The 16,479-nt window shown below is 42.1% G+C and overlaps 1 protein-coding gene across 4 annotated transcripts in view; it reads left to right on the top strand.

The window, feature by feature from the left end:
• Window positions 1–16,479, top strand: part of LOC132909361 (ETS-like protein pointed) — a 144,185-nt gene that overhangs the window by 14,294 nt on the left and 113,412 nt on the right. For all 4 annotated transcript variants that reach the window (XM_060964152.1, XM_060964150.1, XM_060964154.1 and 1 more), the window contains one exon: window positions 1,454–1,661. In XM_060964152.1, coding sequence (XP_060820135.1) covers window positions 1,514–1,661 — 148 coding nt within the window. In that variant the 5' untranslated portion in view covers window positions 1,454–1,513. The remainder of the gene's footprint in view (window positions 1–1,453; window positions 1,662–16,479) is intronic.

Raw genomic sequence — 16,479 nt, 5'->3', positions numbered from 1 at the left:
TTTCATTCAACTTGGAGTCCCTCGCACGAAGGTCAAGCGGTCGTAGCTATCGCCAAGCGCGCCGACTCTGTTGCATCTTATATCCCTCTCTCTCTCTCTCTTTCTTTCCCTCTTTCCTTTTCCTTTTCCCTTTTTCCACCCACCGCTATAGCTGTAATATTAATTTGTCGGTCATCCTCGGTCAGCTTGAATTTTTTACATTTTCGTAACATTCTTCTCGACGTAGCGTATATAGCACGATGTATTTTAAACGAGTAATAACTCTATGAAATCTCCCATGAAATTCGTCCTCGTCGGTACATTCATCTTTCTTCCACCTAAAGTTTAATTTCGTCTCGATCAAACCGTTGCGGTTTCTCTTCCCTTCTCTTTCCCTTCGGTCTCTTTTCAACATATCTCTGTCCCTCGTGTTTCTCCATCTTCATCGATCATTCAGTCATCCATCTCGTTTCTTCTCCATCTTTTTCTGCCTTGTGATCTACCTCCCGTACCGTTTCTCTCGTTGCCCGTTTCTTATTCAGCGATTTTATTTCTTTCTCCCGCGTCGAGCTCTCCTTTATCCACCCCCTCCACCTCCTGTCGTTCTCTGCCCATTCTCCTCCCTACCGTTGCTCTTTTTCCGCTCTTCTCCCCTTCCGGCACGTCAACTCCAGCAGGTTCACCGTCCATTCATGCCTCTACCGAGACGCCGTCTCCTCGCGACTCTTTCATCCTACCTTCCTACGATCCCGACCTTCTTTCTCTCTCCTTCAGCCACCATCCCTCGACGATCATTGATTCTTATCGCTCTCTTCATCGAGTTTCTTCTCCTCTCTGTCTCTGTTGTTTTACTTCTCGTTCTTTAATGTTTCACAGATCCTTGTTTTGGCTTGGTTCTTTCATACTAGAATCTCCTCGGGCTTGTTTCGATAACTGTACCAAGAACAGATACAAATCTGTACGTCATATCGTAATAGTATTATAGTACGAAGATAGTGAGAGTTACGTGGATTTGTCGCTTACGGAACATACAGTAGGCAATGATCCTTAAGTAAGATTCGTCCATTAGCTACGCGTGAGATAATAGTTAGAGTGAATGTCGTGTTCCGACGAACTGTCGCTTTAACCAATGCATTATCCGAAATGTACACGCTATAAGAATTTATATACACAATTTATATACATTAACATATACGTATACAATGTAACTATAGCTAAACACTGACCGTCTTTAATTTAAATAAACCAACAGCAACGTCTAGTCTGTCGTAACTGTGAAACTAGACTATTCGTAACATTGTCTAACATCGCTCTCTTATGTTGTGCGAACGTTACCAATTTATTCTTTTTACTGCTTTTCTTTAACGAATCTGATTCTCGTTCACGATCGACATTAACAAAAACGGAGCAACAATGCATCATTCTGTCAATAGATCGAATTAAAAAGAAAGTCTCTGCTTTTTTCTTCTTTCAGCGCGATGCCAGAGGCGTGGGCAGCTATCTGGGAGGCGGCAGCATTAGCGACGGTGGCGGCATGTTGACGGTTATGGCGAAGTTGATGAAACAAGAGCTGGCCTCTGACGCCGAGGAAGAGGGCCTGGTGCCTGCCCTCTCCGGCAGGTTCACCTCGATGCGGAAAGTGCCCTCTCTCTCCGACCTGTCCGATCCGGAGAGCTCCTTAGGTGAGTTTTTCTTTTCCATTCGACTTTTCCCTATGTTTGAAACGCTTACGGTAACTGGAAATCACCTGGCCCGTTGGACGATCGTAGATTCGTCGAGCATCAATGAGGGTTCTTGCTTGTTAAACCTCGTCGATGCTCCGGGTTAACTGACCTTGCGGATCGATTCAGATCTATATCTGGGAAACTGACGTGATAGAAGAGCTTTAGTTACTTTTGACAAAAATACTTTCAATTTGAATAACAGATAGCGTAACGAAAAGGTTTGTAATTAATCATTTTTAATCGACGATCTTTTGGGTCTGACCTAATGTTCTTCAATGATAGCCATAGATCGGTAACTTGAAAAATATTTTTTGGTATTTAGTAGAAGCTACTTTATACTCTACGTGGGTAGATAAAGTCTACGTTATTTCTCTTTGTGAAGGGATACACGATCGAGGGTCCCCTTTTAAACTACGTAGCAAGTATCGCGGAGATTTTTCCTGCTAATGATAGCGAATCTATAAGAAGCACAGGCTGCGAGTTAATCAAGGGTGTTAATCGCATATTTCCATCGCCTTTGTGTTCGATTCGCGCTTTATTTGTCTCCAATATCGTATTGATTCATTAACAGGCCTGTGATTTCCAGTTCCGTTTCTCGCTTTAACCCTTTCGCTGCGCCTTATTCAACGTGTTACAAATTAGTTCTACTTCTATATATTCAAATATAATTTCACCGAATAAAATATGGAATTGAAATAAACTTTAGAGATTTACGAAAGCTGATTGGAAAGTGGTAAATTGAGATGGTTTAAGAAGCACGTTGATCATCTCGATAAATCGAAAAGCAGAGAAAGAGCGACAAATACCATTTTTCTTTTGTTCTTTTTTAATTTATCACAGAATTTATTGTTATTATCCTCGCGTAAATAAACTTACGAAAGTAGATGTTTTGTATTCGCACGATCAAACGTTAATCGCCAATTTATGCTGAAATTTATGATAAGATTGAAAAATTGACAAAAATCTAGAATCGATCAATTCGACTTCTGAGAAGCAGAAATATTATCAGCGAAAGGGTTGACGAACGTATAATTTTTTCTTCGTAGAAGAGCTTACTCCTAGGTCGAACGATTATTCACGTTTCATATACACGAAGCGATCGAACGATCGCGATATATACTATGTAACTATGCAATTTGTCCCGGGGTATCGGGTGTTGGCGTGAGAAAATGACACGCTCACGCGTGTGTTTACCCGGCCGGTCTAGTAATCGTCCAGGCAAATGTTTCAATTAGCCATGTACGCGGCCATTGTAGTTTTAACGCGCCACAAGATACCTATTGTGAGCGGTGGAGGAGAGAAGAGAGGGAGGGAACGTTTCGAGGCTCCCTTGTGTGACGTTAATTCACCGCGCGTTTCAGTAGCCTGTGGGGGAACGTTGAATTTCCCGCAGTCTCGCAGGCATATTCATCGGGCATCTTTATAGTTAATGCACGCGGTTATATGTGCCACGAACGCGTAACAGGTTTCCGGACAGGGGAATAACGTAATTGTAATCATAATCGCTAATTTTCCCCTTTCCCTTTTGCGTGGGATTAGCTGTACTTTATTTTGAGAAAGTTTGTTCGCTTTTTTGACGTCTTTATTCGCTAGGTTGCTAACTAGTTTCTTTTTTCTATTAGATCGGACGTAGAATAACTCTGAAACTCGGAGGAAAAATAGTATAAACTGAATGAATCTGTAATTTGAGGAAACTATAGATGGTATAAGTTGATTTTTAATAGAAGAGTCTGTGGTCGTAAACGTTAGAACATTCGCATACGCTTGGAGATCGAAAACAACATTTTCTACATAAATACGAATTTTCTGTTTCTCCTGTTTTTTGAAATGATATGATTTTAGATACTTTACTTCTCCGCTAAGCCTTCCAATTGATTATGGAACACGTTGCACGTTGTATCGATGAAATTCAACAAAAGTGTTGAATTGAGTCGTTTTGAACGCGAATACAATGTTATTGATAGTATTTTCCAAAGATCGCAGAGCACACGTATAAAGTTTCTTTTATTCATTTGGATATTCTATTTTCTCAAGTATCAGGCATTCGATCGGAATCGCGCGGAGTCAGCGGAAAATCCTTGCTCGGTTCGCTCGTGTTTTACGGGAGGATGTAAAAATGGCTTGGAATTTTGTTTACCACCTCGAGGGCCGAAGATGGAAGGGTTTATGTGGGTAGTCGAAAGAATTCTGGAATCAGCTATTCCAGACCTGTGTCTCTGTTGAAACACGATCGATCCAACAGCGTGGTTGTAGTGTCCTGTTAACTGTTGGATTGTGACACTAAAAGGTGCACTTACATCGAGTGATGCTTGCATAATATGAGCGGTAGCTGCATAAGCACTTACTCGTGTATAACTTGTCCGATTAGATCGCGCAGACCGACTCGCACGACGTTGCGTGTTGCGCTATTTTAAAATTTAAAACGGTGCGGCGAGGAACAAAAATGAGAGGGTGACCGATCTTAGGGAGAAAGAGAGGAGAGTATCTTTCGTGGTACTTTTTTTCCACGAAAAAAAGAGATGAAATATTCTGCGAAGAAAAGGGAAAGAAATGAAAAAGAAAACGGATAACGTTGGTCGAAACGTATGCTCGTACGAAAATTCTTGGAAGAGGCTTTTGAGTATTAAACTGCGTATCTGTATTCGAAAGGTACAGGACAATTGATCAAGAGCGCATATAATAGTCTAAAAATATCGCCAGTCGATTTGCATACAATTTGCTCGACGCACGCGGCGCGAGTCTCGTGACGAACAAAAACGAATTCCACGAACGACAGGTTGGTTAGTCTCTATATGGTGACCCATAGAGGCGAGAAATACAGAGTACATATATCGAAATATCTTTCGTTGGAAGGGTTGATTGACGAGTAAATCGCAGAAAGTGCAGTGCTTTAACAGATGCGATATGTTCGCTCGGAGGACACACTGTCGGAATAGTTGAATATTAAACGGCGACTCTGTCCATCTGTTATCTGTCCAGTTGTTATCAATCGCTTCGATCGGTGTCTAGAGGTGAGCAAAGGCCACCGTGGAGTATTTTCTTGCGAAATTCCGTCCCGTTACGAGCACTCGTTCCCAATATTTCTATTATACGATCTGTACTGTTTTAATGCAACGTCTGCGACCAAAGGAAGAAGCTCGACTCGTCCTTGACAATGAATACTTCGACGATGCAATTGCGTCAATGCTGTCGGCAAAGTGGTTAATATGCGCGATGTACACATTCCCTTTCCTTTAAGGAACCGACCAAAATATCGATCAACCTTGTCAGCTGAAGAAAGAAACATTTAACGATTCATCGATCGAACCTGTCCTACTTAGACCCACAGAATCTCTAAGAAATTCATTTCATAATAGCAAATAAGTATATCATTCGTTTAAATATATTGTTCATAAATAGCTTCGAAGCGAAAACGAATAAAACGAAATTTAATTCTGTCATGTTTATCCACGTTCGTGGTAATCGTAATTTCAACCTGGATTTCTTAAAAGACAGTCGAGTAGGTGAAGATAAGCGAGGCACGTGGAAATCACGAAAAATTGATGGAATGTCGTCGGAGGAAATCGGTTGGCACGGAGCATGGAATAATTCTTGTTACTCGCGGCTCGGCGAGCACGATCAAAATGTAGCGAGAATTTACGAATTGGATAATCAGCAGCATCCTCATTAAGGCCCCCCCACTGAACGCCCCCGCCTTCCATTCTCCTTTACTGGCGTGTGTACGTGCGCGTGTACGCACGCACTCTGGCCCGCTGCTGGATCGTCGTCCACCCACTTATCTACTCCTCTACGTTGGCGCTCGTTACACACACGATCACAATTTTTCACTGATTCCACGGTTTTCCAGTTCTCGCGTGATCCATGAATCATCCTTGGAAATGTTTTAACACGGTGATTCCATTCCACCGTGCTTTGCTTTCCGCCAATGCGATTTTCTTCGACGAGAAACCAGAGGATCGCGGAAACATCGACGAAAGAGATTCGCTTGTTTCAATAGAACTCAGTTCGATCGAGATCGAGTCGAATTTGTCGAAACTGAAAGAAAGCGAAAGTGGATTTTTCACAGTTTGCCTGGTTGTTTAAAAGACGAAGGAAATGGTGGATTTTTAAAGGAAAGATCGATTCTTCTATTGGGAAGAATATATTTTTGACGAGAAGAACTGGAAGATCTAGGCAGAGATTTGTCTCATCTATCAAATGTTATGCAAGTACTAGGATCGGTAAAGCAGAAACGTTTAACCAAGCGTGAATGTAACAAACGCATCGCGGTTGTAGTAATTAACGGTTTCGTTACGAGTCATTCAACCTTCGTCAGCGTTGACGTTACTTTAGTTACACGTTGACGTAGCGTTTTTCCCATGGAAACCGTCGAAACGCTGATATGCTGGTCTGTCGAGGCTGGTGGAAAATTTAGAATTCTCAATCGAATTCCAGCTCGCGAAGGCCAGCCTCACTCACGTAACTAGTTACTGATTAACGCTAGTTTTTATCTGTTTCTTAATGTTTGCAGAAACTCGATAAAAATCACCGTGGTAGAAACGTGCCTCGAATTAGTTCTATATAAATAAATTTGTATAATTTGTAAGCTTAAGATACAAAGTCTACGTACCGTCTTTAAATTTAGAAAAAGACCTGTTAACCAAACTTACACACATATTTAAAGAAAATGACGCGATCTAGTAGTATCGATAAAATTAAAGATTATCTAATTTCTGACGTAATTTCATTTCGACACTTTCCTCGGGTAAACATCTACATTTTTCCCATTCCTCTGGGAAGTACGTTAATATACTAAGCAAATTGATTTCGTGTTAATACGCAAGTGTAAACGTAGATTCTCTAATAGAATGCGACTTCAGTTGGACGTACGTAACTAAACTTTCATGGTTGACTGTGTATATCAGGTTTCTTCCAAAAAGAGACAAACGTATAGTCTTTAGTCCCCGAAGATTAAATAAAAGATCGGTTCCTTCCTGCGATGGGGAAAGGAATTATTTTATTCGAGCGTAGTTGGAACGAGGAGACGTTTACATTTTCCTGACGGCCGCAGGAGGCCATTGAATAATGCAAGTTTTCTCGGACTTAGTCGTAACAACCGCTCTGTTCGCCATTGTTACCGGATCTCCTTTCTCACCCCGTTGCCACCTGATAGGACATCTGATGACAGTTGCCGGCCGGAATGTTTTATGCAAATAGCCATTGTCCACGGCGACATTGACGCGTACAAACGCGTGGAAATTTTGTTTCTTTCCGTGTTTCCTTGCCGTTCAGTCTTGCCAGACTGGAAAACCGACACTACGGTAATAAGAAAATTGCGTACACGAGCACGACGACCACCTCTCGTTCCTCTAATTATCGCAATCGCGACGCACAGCGGCTTTCGAGTTAATTAATCGTCTGGTTCAGCTCTACTCTTAAGAGCAAAACCTGACCCGCGACGGTAATTGCTCTGGCTAATCGCGCTAATTTGGATCTTGTGTTTGGTGATAGAAAAGATAAAGAGATAAGAGATTTGCGACTAAGACAGGCGTTCTTGAGAATGTTTTTGTGGTTTAGTTAAGATAGTCCGAACAGTGAAACATATTTAGAACGAGATTGTAATCATTGTCGAGTGAAGTTAGATTCGAGGTACAGTCGCTAAGGTAAATGGAAATTGCGTGGAGATTAACCCTGCCATGCTATTTCGAGTATTTCGATGGGCGATCTTCGTTAACTGCGATCAACGGAAAAATACAATTCTTACAAAGGGTACTTCTCAATCCTCATAAACTTGTACCACTCTCGTCCTAAGCTCGTTTCGGGTAAGGGTAACACACCGTTTATGCTGTCCTTGAAAACTCGCCGGTTCTCTCGAGGGGGGCTGTAAAAATCTATCACGTGTCAAAGGAAAAGCAAGCGAAGGTTTTCTCTTCCTCCGGCGGCACCACGTGCGATGCAGAACTCGTTCGAGTCGAATCCTTGGTCAAAAGCAACCGGATGTTCTATGTACGAACCTGCAACAAAGAATTCTTGGTATTGATCTAGGGATCTTCGTGAGTGGAACTCGAAGGATTGCGTGAAAAGATGCGAGCAAACGCTGCGAAAATGCGTTGGCAGCAGAAAGACTTGGCACAGGTCTGTCCTTCGGTACCGTAACACATGATCGTGGAGAAAAGTGAGAGCGTGGTTGGCTTTCTTTCTTCGTCGTAGAAGGCCCTTCGTAGCACACAGGGCACGTAAGACGTCGAGCCATGCTCATCCGGTGCTCGCTACCTGGCTGCGGAATAAATTGGATATATATATATATATGTGTGCATATGTGTATGCGTGTGTATTTATATATGTGTGTATATATTTATATATACATATATATATACGCAGCCATCACTCACTATCCAGGATCGCTTCTTGGAATGACAAATTGGATACCGCGATCGACAACTCCCCCGCTTTTGAAAATCTTAGACAACTTTTTGTAACGTAGATTGACCCTTTCTCGAATCAATGGTGAAGTCTTTCATTGTTTCCTGTGGACGATTCGATCGAGGTGCGATCATTCGATGGTGCAATTGGTTGATCAAGAATTTAGTGCTATCGAGTCTGATAAATAATTTCTTACGTTTCTTCATGCGGTTTCAATTTGCTTTACATGCTAGATAAATTGGGACGAAAAATAACGATCGGTGATTGAAAAGTTGGAATGGTAAATAATGTAAGAAATGCAAATATAAATGAGAGATCCATACATAATTGATTTGGAGTCAACAGTTACAATTTTAGCTCTACCGTGATGTTAACCTCAATAGCTAAATAAATTATTCTACCATTTACAAACGTATTTAGAATAGAATTTACGCTTTTTACCACTAAAGCGATAAATTATTCTACAGTTTGGAGTCATATTTAGAATAGAATTTGCGTTATATTCCATCAGATAAGTCAGTTATGCATTTATTCTATTATTTATAGTCGTACGTGGAATAAGATTTCAAGTTTTCCAGTAAGAAAGATAAGCGTTTCACTTTTTTCTCCATTTCCTTCCTCTATTACCAAGACGTCCAGGAAGAAAGTGGCCCTTTGTCACAAAATTTGGCAATTCAGGGACAAGTATCTTTCCGTTAGAAACATCGCTATTCCGTGCGCAGTACATAGGCAGAAAGATAAAACAATCTCGGCCATAGATCTAATCTAGCAGTCCTATCTGTACCTACAGCGGGAGGTTCATCGTTAACTAGTAGAATATCTCTTGTACGAAACTTGTAAGTCTCCAGACACCTTCGTGAAACACTGCAAAACGGACAATGTAGGCGTCGACTTAACAGTCCATAGGTATTTCTTGAGTTGTTTCGATTAAAATTTCACTATAAACTGCGTCAGGTGACAGGCTGCGCGATGGCGCGTGTCCCTGTCGCAGAAGAACGCCATTTAGCATTTAAGGGGAGGGGAAAAAATATTCGTCTGCCTTGTACGACGAGTGATTGATAAGATTCATCGGTGTACAAACACACAAGCAGACAGGAGAGAGTCTAGTCACGTAGGCCAGGGTACAGTAGCGTTATTTAAAAGTGGCGGGACAGAAAGATACGAGCGCGCGAGCTGAAGTTTTTACCAGGCATCCTCGAACGCGACGACTTTCGAATCAGATCCTTTACATTTTCTTTTATACGGTAGACACATGCTTTTTTCTCTACGAGCGCGATATCGGTGGTGTATATCGACGAGAGACAATGTCGTTGGATTTCTTGGGTGAGGAAAAGACGAGTCTCGTGAAATAGAAGGAAACAAGAAGTCGCTCTCTGAATAGTTTAAAGGTTTAATGTTATTTTCCAATAGCGGTGGAGGATTTACTAGGTTGTTTGACAAGTGTCGAAGCTAGTAGCGTTTTTGACATTCGCCGTTAAGTCTCTGGATTCTGAATTGTATCGTTCTTGTCTGTCACTGGCATCTTGCTGCTGGATCTGTTCTAGGACTGTTTAGTAACAGATATGCTCAAGTATAGATATATGTCTTTGAACTTGTTATAATATAGACAAATACGCTGGAAGTCTGTAAAAAGTGATCGAAAGAATTCATTATTTGAAAAAAGTATATCGAAAGGACAATTATGTGGCTGGTCAATAGATCGGAAAATTCCATTGCAGAAAAAAGCAGTACGCGTACTTAGAGCGGTATGTACCGGCCCTCATCTTTCTTCACGTCGCTCAGCTTCGTTCGTTTTACTCTTTCCCATTTTCTATATTCGTTTGTGAATGCACGTACTTTCCACAGTACACGATGCTTTTTCCACGCGTACACGTGGGAAAGGATATCTTGGTTTTCGAAATGCAATTCGCGGAATCGTCGTCGTCTGCATAGTGTATCTTGCAGTCTTGGAAGACTGTTTGCCACGGGGGGAAGTGGTTGGTCTTTGCGAATTGTTTTCTCGTCGATTCTTGACGCTGACGCGAAACAGACGACGAAGTTTTCGAGCAATCGAGAAACTGAGAAATTCGATGTATCCGTGTATCGCTGTTCGTGTTTTCCATTTTGGCGGGGGATCGTCGCAAAGTCAAAGGCTTCCCCACGAGGCTGTCGGTAAAAATTAGAGATCGGATCGTTGGAGTATTCGACACGGAGAGAACAGGAGGGAAAACGTTGAAAGGAAAAAAAAGAAAAAGAAAAAATGCGGTCGAAGCCTGACGAGTGCATGAGAATGTGCGTGATCGTGGGGAAGAGCGATTGGACGAGGGTGCACGCTCGAAAGGATCATGAAAGGGAAACGTGAACTTATGGGACCACGTTGACCGGTCCCACGCTTCAGTGTCGCTCGCCTTTTTTGTATATTATCCACCGCTTGCATTCTACTTGCGTCTACCTGTTACTCCTTCGTACGAGCTCGTTCGATCAATCGATTATTTTTAACCCTTTTCATTATAATTAAATCCTCTACCTTCATGCAACTCTTGTCAGATTCTTTTTTTATACTGTTGTTAACGATAAAACGATTATAATGGTACGTAAAATGTAATTACATCGGTAGCATGATAAAACAGGAGAAAGGATATTGTAAATGGAGTTGACCCTTTTGGCGGAACGGGTAGCAGCCAATTTGAACATCATAGAGGCATCAAAGCGATGATGTAGCTACGTGGTCAGGCAATCGAAGCACGAATTAAAATCCTGTAGGCTATCCTTCGAAATTTCTAACTAATTAACTCGTGCCTCTAATTCGTACCTTTTATGGTTATATAACAAAAAATGTTTAAAGACAGGTTAATCTCATTTATATCAATATGATGCAATCCATCGTTAACGGAAATGAAACCACACGGAAAACAATAGGAGACCCCTGAACAAAGAAATTATTGTACCTAAAGATGGACGTTTCAAGTGAATAGGTACAATCTCCCCTTTCCCTGTCCTATCTACTATTCTTCCTTTTCGTACATCTCAAGCTATAGCTACGGGTTACAAGTACTATCTCTCGACGGTCGTTTTTGAAAAGAAACGTTCGTTTGTCATCGAAGGGAATCGATCGTTGGCGTGGGCCATTCTCCCGAGGTTCTGCAGAGAGTACAGTGAAGAAGCATTGCGCGAAATGCGTAACCGCAGCTGTGCGTGCGGTCGAGTCTCCCCTTTCTCTCCTCTCCTCTTCAACTTCTCGTCCCTGTCTCTCGTTCGGCCCGGTTTGCTTACCTACCGGAGACCAGACGCAGATACAGTTCTCACGTCCTCGATCCCGGGAGACGACGATTTACAGTTTCAAACAAACTCTTCTGTCCCTCCCTCTCTCTCTCTCTCTCTTTTTCTCTTTTTCTCTTCGTTGTTCTTTCCCTCATCTGGGCCTCTCGTTTGCCCGTGGACAGATGCTGCGCTCGTGAAGAGGGAATTTCAAGATTTCCAAATTGCCCTGCGCTCGCTTGGAACGCTCCTCGAGAACTCTGAAGGACGGACCTTCTTCAGAAGCTTTTGCATAGAGAGGAGTTGTCGTTGAGTCTTATGTATATATATTTTTCTTGTTGAATGACAAGAATAGTAGGAGTAGAATGGTAGGTTATTAGTATAGATTACGCCAAGGAAATTTGTGGAGGCGGTTTTGTGTCTGTTCATTGATACTTGTTTGTTTGATAATGATGGACGTTCATTGTTAACAGATTCATTGATAAGTTGGTTAGTTGAAATTGTATATGTTTCTCTTGTTGTTAGAGAAAAGGAAGAATTGGAACGATATAGATTTTATCATTCTTTCGTTGATCGTATTCAAGTTTCAATTCGTTTCAATTCGTGAATTCGTTATTCAATCTGTATATGTGTTCTTCTCGTTGAAGCAAAAGAATAATAGATAAAAAGTAACGAAAGCGGTAAGTTTTCGTCTTGTATTATGTTAATAGAATTGGCGAGGACCTTTCAGTACCTCTTTCATTGATACCTCTGTCTTCGGTAACAAATGCTGGTTATTTTTGGTAAATTCATTGAGAAATTTACCTTGCCTCGGTTAAACGTCGTGAATCGATCTCTGGAATCGGTTATCGGTGACTGACAGCTTGTTGTTTCAATGATTTATACCGCTGCTCATTCTCCGAACCGAGAATGCGATGCATCGATGGTCTATTTTTAGACGAGGGATATATATTCTTCAAGTGTCGTTCTGTTTTTCTGCCGCGAATTTCTCCCTCCGATTCGTTCTTCGTCGTTTAAATCCACTTCCATTTTTGTCCCTGATATTTTTGTCCCAGCGTAGATCGTTTATAAAGGATCGTTAATAATTCATAAAAACAAAGAAGGCTACTATTCTTTCAGATTACGTAATCGCGAACGTGTTACCATCGATTCGTAGAATAATCAATTTCGCTCCTGATAAATCGTAAATACCTTTGATAAAAGTACACACGACGCGTTAGCGAGTAAGTTAACGATTCGTTCGATTATACCGGTTCGATCGGTGTTTCTGTTCGCCTTAAATAGACGTTGCCGGGGGCATTGGTCGGAGGCGTTCGATAGAAACGAACCTTTCTCTCACTGCCCGACACCTTATTGAGCGGGATTTAAAGATAGTTTAGCCTCGTGAAAAATGCATACGCTTGTCGCTCCCCCGATCCGTGTGAATGATTTTGCACCGTGTCGTCGAGGTCACCGATCGAAACCGGAAAGTGGCTACCTCTATCGGTGCTTTTTAACCTGATCCGTGTAGAGGGACTTCGAGGTCTTCTACATAGGCGGCGTCGTTGTCGTTCATGTAACCCACCATGGGTAAAACAGGAATCTTCCTGGGTCCGGAATCCGGGGAATCCTCGAGGTTGCGTTACTTTGACGAGCTACTAGCGAGTTGTTAGCATTTACATACACGCAATTCAACAGAGTTAAAGTTGCATTACGGTAGCACTGATACTGACAATATGTAAATCATTCTTTGATTCCTTCTAACTCGTATAAAATGTAACAGGGGAAGATAGTTACCTTGTTCTTCTCATAATGAAATTTTCTGTTTCAAAAACTTTCTATGAGAGAGAGAGCGTCGAATTGAGTCAAAAAGTCTTACGAAAGGATTAAAACTCTATAAACTATATCTAAAAAGATTATCGAACTAACTTCGAATATTTATTTACAATCTCCGAAAACTGGCACCTTATTCTCAATACGTGGACCAAGTTGTTTCCAATCTAATTCAGATCCAAGTTATGCTAAACCTCGAGGCCTAAAGTCTTTCGAGATGACCGTTATCCAAAACACGTAAGAGTTACGAACCGAGAGAGAAAGAGACAGGCCTTGGTGGATTGGTAGAGGGGAGATGCGGTCGATAAGGAGCAGATAGGAAGGTATACACGAAGGGAATAAAGGAGGAAGGAGAGAAACAGGTAGCAACAGGTTGTGACGTCACAAGGCGCCACGCGACTCAGCTTCATTCACGAGGAGGCAACCGGAGAGCCAGGCCGCGGAGGGTGGACCAGGAACTAATAAACGAAGCGGCTTCTCGTTCTCGTGTTTTCTCACGTGATTCGACAAGCCAGTTTATCTCCGTGGACGGCCACGAAACCCGGTCCGGCAATTAGTAGCCCGTAACGGTTTAATTCGCCCCGGTATCGAGCCTTGATTTCTGATTTTCAGATTGATACGCGCTAAGTTAATGCGTTTCTCTGGCTGGCATTATGTTACGGATGTCGTTAAAAACATTTCGCACAACCCGATTCGAATTAACGTTTCGTTCTGCTCGAATTAAAATTTCCAATCCGACCGACTTGCCAGTTTTATTCTCGAATTAAAATTATGCTGCAGACATCGAAAAATAGATTACGAATTTTCATACAAGTCTATATTTTTACGAGTTGAAAATATTTTTCGATATTACGTATAATCCGTGGATTATTGCCTATTAAAATTTGTTATAAGTGCATAAAAATCGATATGTAATCGGATATAAAGGAACTTAGCTTGTACTCGTATTATGTTTGCTTACGGAGGGTTAATTAACAGGAAATTGTCCATAGTGGGAGTAGACTATTTTCCTTGAATTTGTTATTGGGACTGTAAAAGTGTCCACTGTAAAAAGCATGCAATTTCTTGGAAATTTCAATACGGCGCCGCTGTCAGGTCCAATCGCTCGGAATTACTTTACCCCCACCGCGTGATCGCCTCTTTTTACAATTGCAAAGCGCAATTACCGCGAAACCTGCTCCGTTTCTTGCGCAACGTCCAACCGTCCCGACGCATCGCCGTTTAATATAAATTGCGTCAGCGGTTGTAGTGGTCAACACGGTAAAGGGAACACCTAAATTGAAGCATCAAGCAAATGCATCGATCGATGCACTCGCGTTCAGGATCGCATGCATCGTTCTATTTTGTTCAATACAGTCTCAACGATAGAGCTATTGTACTTTTCTTTTCTTCTGAATATTCCGCCAATTTGTTTGCAATATAAACATAAACCTTTTTCAGTTTAGACAGCGTCTTGTGTTCCATTACATAGTGAAAGCTACCTTCGAAGTTCGTTCGTAATTTTTATGAATTTTCATAGACATTTAAATCTCCGTCAATGAATCGTCTCGCCGGAAGTGACTCGAAAAAAGTCTCCGTTGAAATCATCGCCGTATTTGTGTCTGACATAACCTATTGCCTAATATTTCAACACTTACGATCCTTTCCTTTTCTTGTAAAAAAGATACCGTTACGATTGTTAGTCTTCTGTATGCCATGCTTGCTTTTAGGTGCTCCAAACCTTTTCGTTTACACGGTCAAGCGCTTTATAGTTGCTTTAGTAATCACCTGAGCGTGCGTTAGCTGTTGCAACATTGTATTAGACGATATCGAAGTATTAACACTATCTTCTTTTATCGAATCGGAACAGTAATCCCTGTCACGTCTGTGACTCGTCGCCATAAGGATTATTTATTTTTTATTCTTATATTACATCGTTATCAAGCACCTTGCTTGTAATCGTTATCGTTTCCTATTTCTTCTATTGCATTCAGAAGCGGTAATCAACCGTAATTCTTTTCCTCGCCAGCAAAGAAACATCTGTTTGTAAATAATTTGAGCTATTTAGAACGATTGTCAGTTCCTATTCGTTCTATTTCAATTTCAAATGGTGATCATCCATAATTCTTTTGCCAGTGGGACGGGAGAAATATCCATTTGTAGAAGATTAAGAAATTTGCTCGAATTTCCTCGAACGAACGACGTGTCGTATCCTTTCTCGAGGATGACCCCGAGTTCCTTACCCCCGGCCGTAGATCCACGAAGATGTTACCCCTACCACGTTGTGTCCAGGTCTCGGTTTTGCCTCCTGTAGAAAGAGAACCACGGAGAGGACAGCCGAGATACCGTGGACGATGTTGCCCGTTGACGAGAGACGAAGTGGAGGCAGGGGTAAGAAAGGAGAGTAGCCTCCCCACCACGTGGCGAGTAGCCACGCGAGTTCATTCATGAGATCGTGGGAACGTGGCTCACGGTGGGTCCGTTTTACCCCATCCTCCGGCTCCTTCGGCTTCTCCTTCCCTTTCCCTCGTCGGTGATCTATCTGTCTGTGTGTGTGTGTATGTGTGTATGCGTGTCCGCGTTTCTGCTTTCTCTTGGTCCGCCGTAATATCTGCATCTCCCTTCTTTTTCATTTCCCCTCTCCTTTCTCCTTCCACCATTCTCTCTATTTTTCTCTCCTTTCTGCTGGTTTTCAGTTCAGTCTTTCTCCCTCTCTCTCTCTCTCTCTCTCTCTTTCTGTCTCTCGGCTATCCTTTGATACGTTGGTCGTCGTGACCGGTGTAGCCTCGTTTTTGTCTTTGCTCCTTCTGGACCGAACTTCTCCGGTTCTTTTGCCGAGTTTCGCCGCGATCTTTCGCCTTCAGGCCCTCTAACCCTTCCTGCCTCTTTTCAACTCGTTTCTATGTGCGCACGACTTTTTGTTTTCGTTAATTGCGATGCAGGCTGAAAGGTGGTCAGAAGCTCATTTGTCGGACGTGTGTATATGACTAACGAGCGTGGCTTTTTCAAGCTGAAGCGAACGAGCATCGGTTATCGTCGAGAAGTTTATCCACTGGATATCGAAGTTTCCTCCGGTTAATTAATTTGACGTTTCTTCTGGATATCTGGAATTGCTATCTTTCCCCCTTTCATCGGCTTAAGAAGTTTCTGCCTTGTACTGTTACTTTTCGATCCAAGTTATTTTGCTCCTTCTCTCGCCGATGATCTCTTTCTTCTTGCATAAACATCTAGCGCTTTTTCCGCTCTCGCTATACCCAGCGTCGGTCGTTTCATCCGCGATCCCTTCTCCTTCAAGCGAACTCCTGAGAAGTTCAGAGCACACGGCAGTGTACAGCGGTTGCTACAA

Source organism: Bombus pascuorum, chromosome 7 (assembly GCF_905332965.1).
Source record: "Bombus pascuorum chromosome 7, iyBomPasc1.1, whole genome shotgun sequence".
Lineage (NCBI taxonomy): Eukaryota > Metazoa > Arthropoda > Insecta > Hymenoptera > Apidae > Bombus > Bombus pascuorum.
This window is presented reverse-complemented; position numbering and strand designations above follow the sequence as displayed.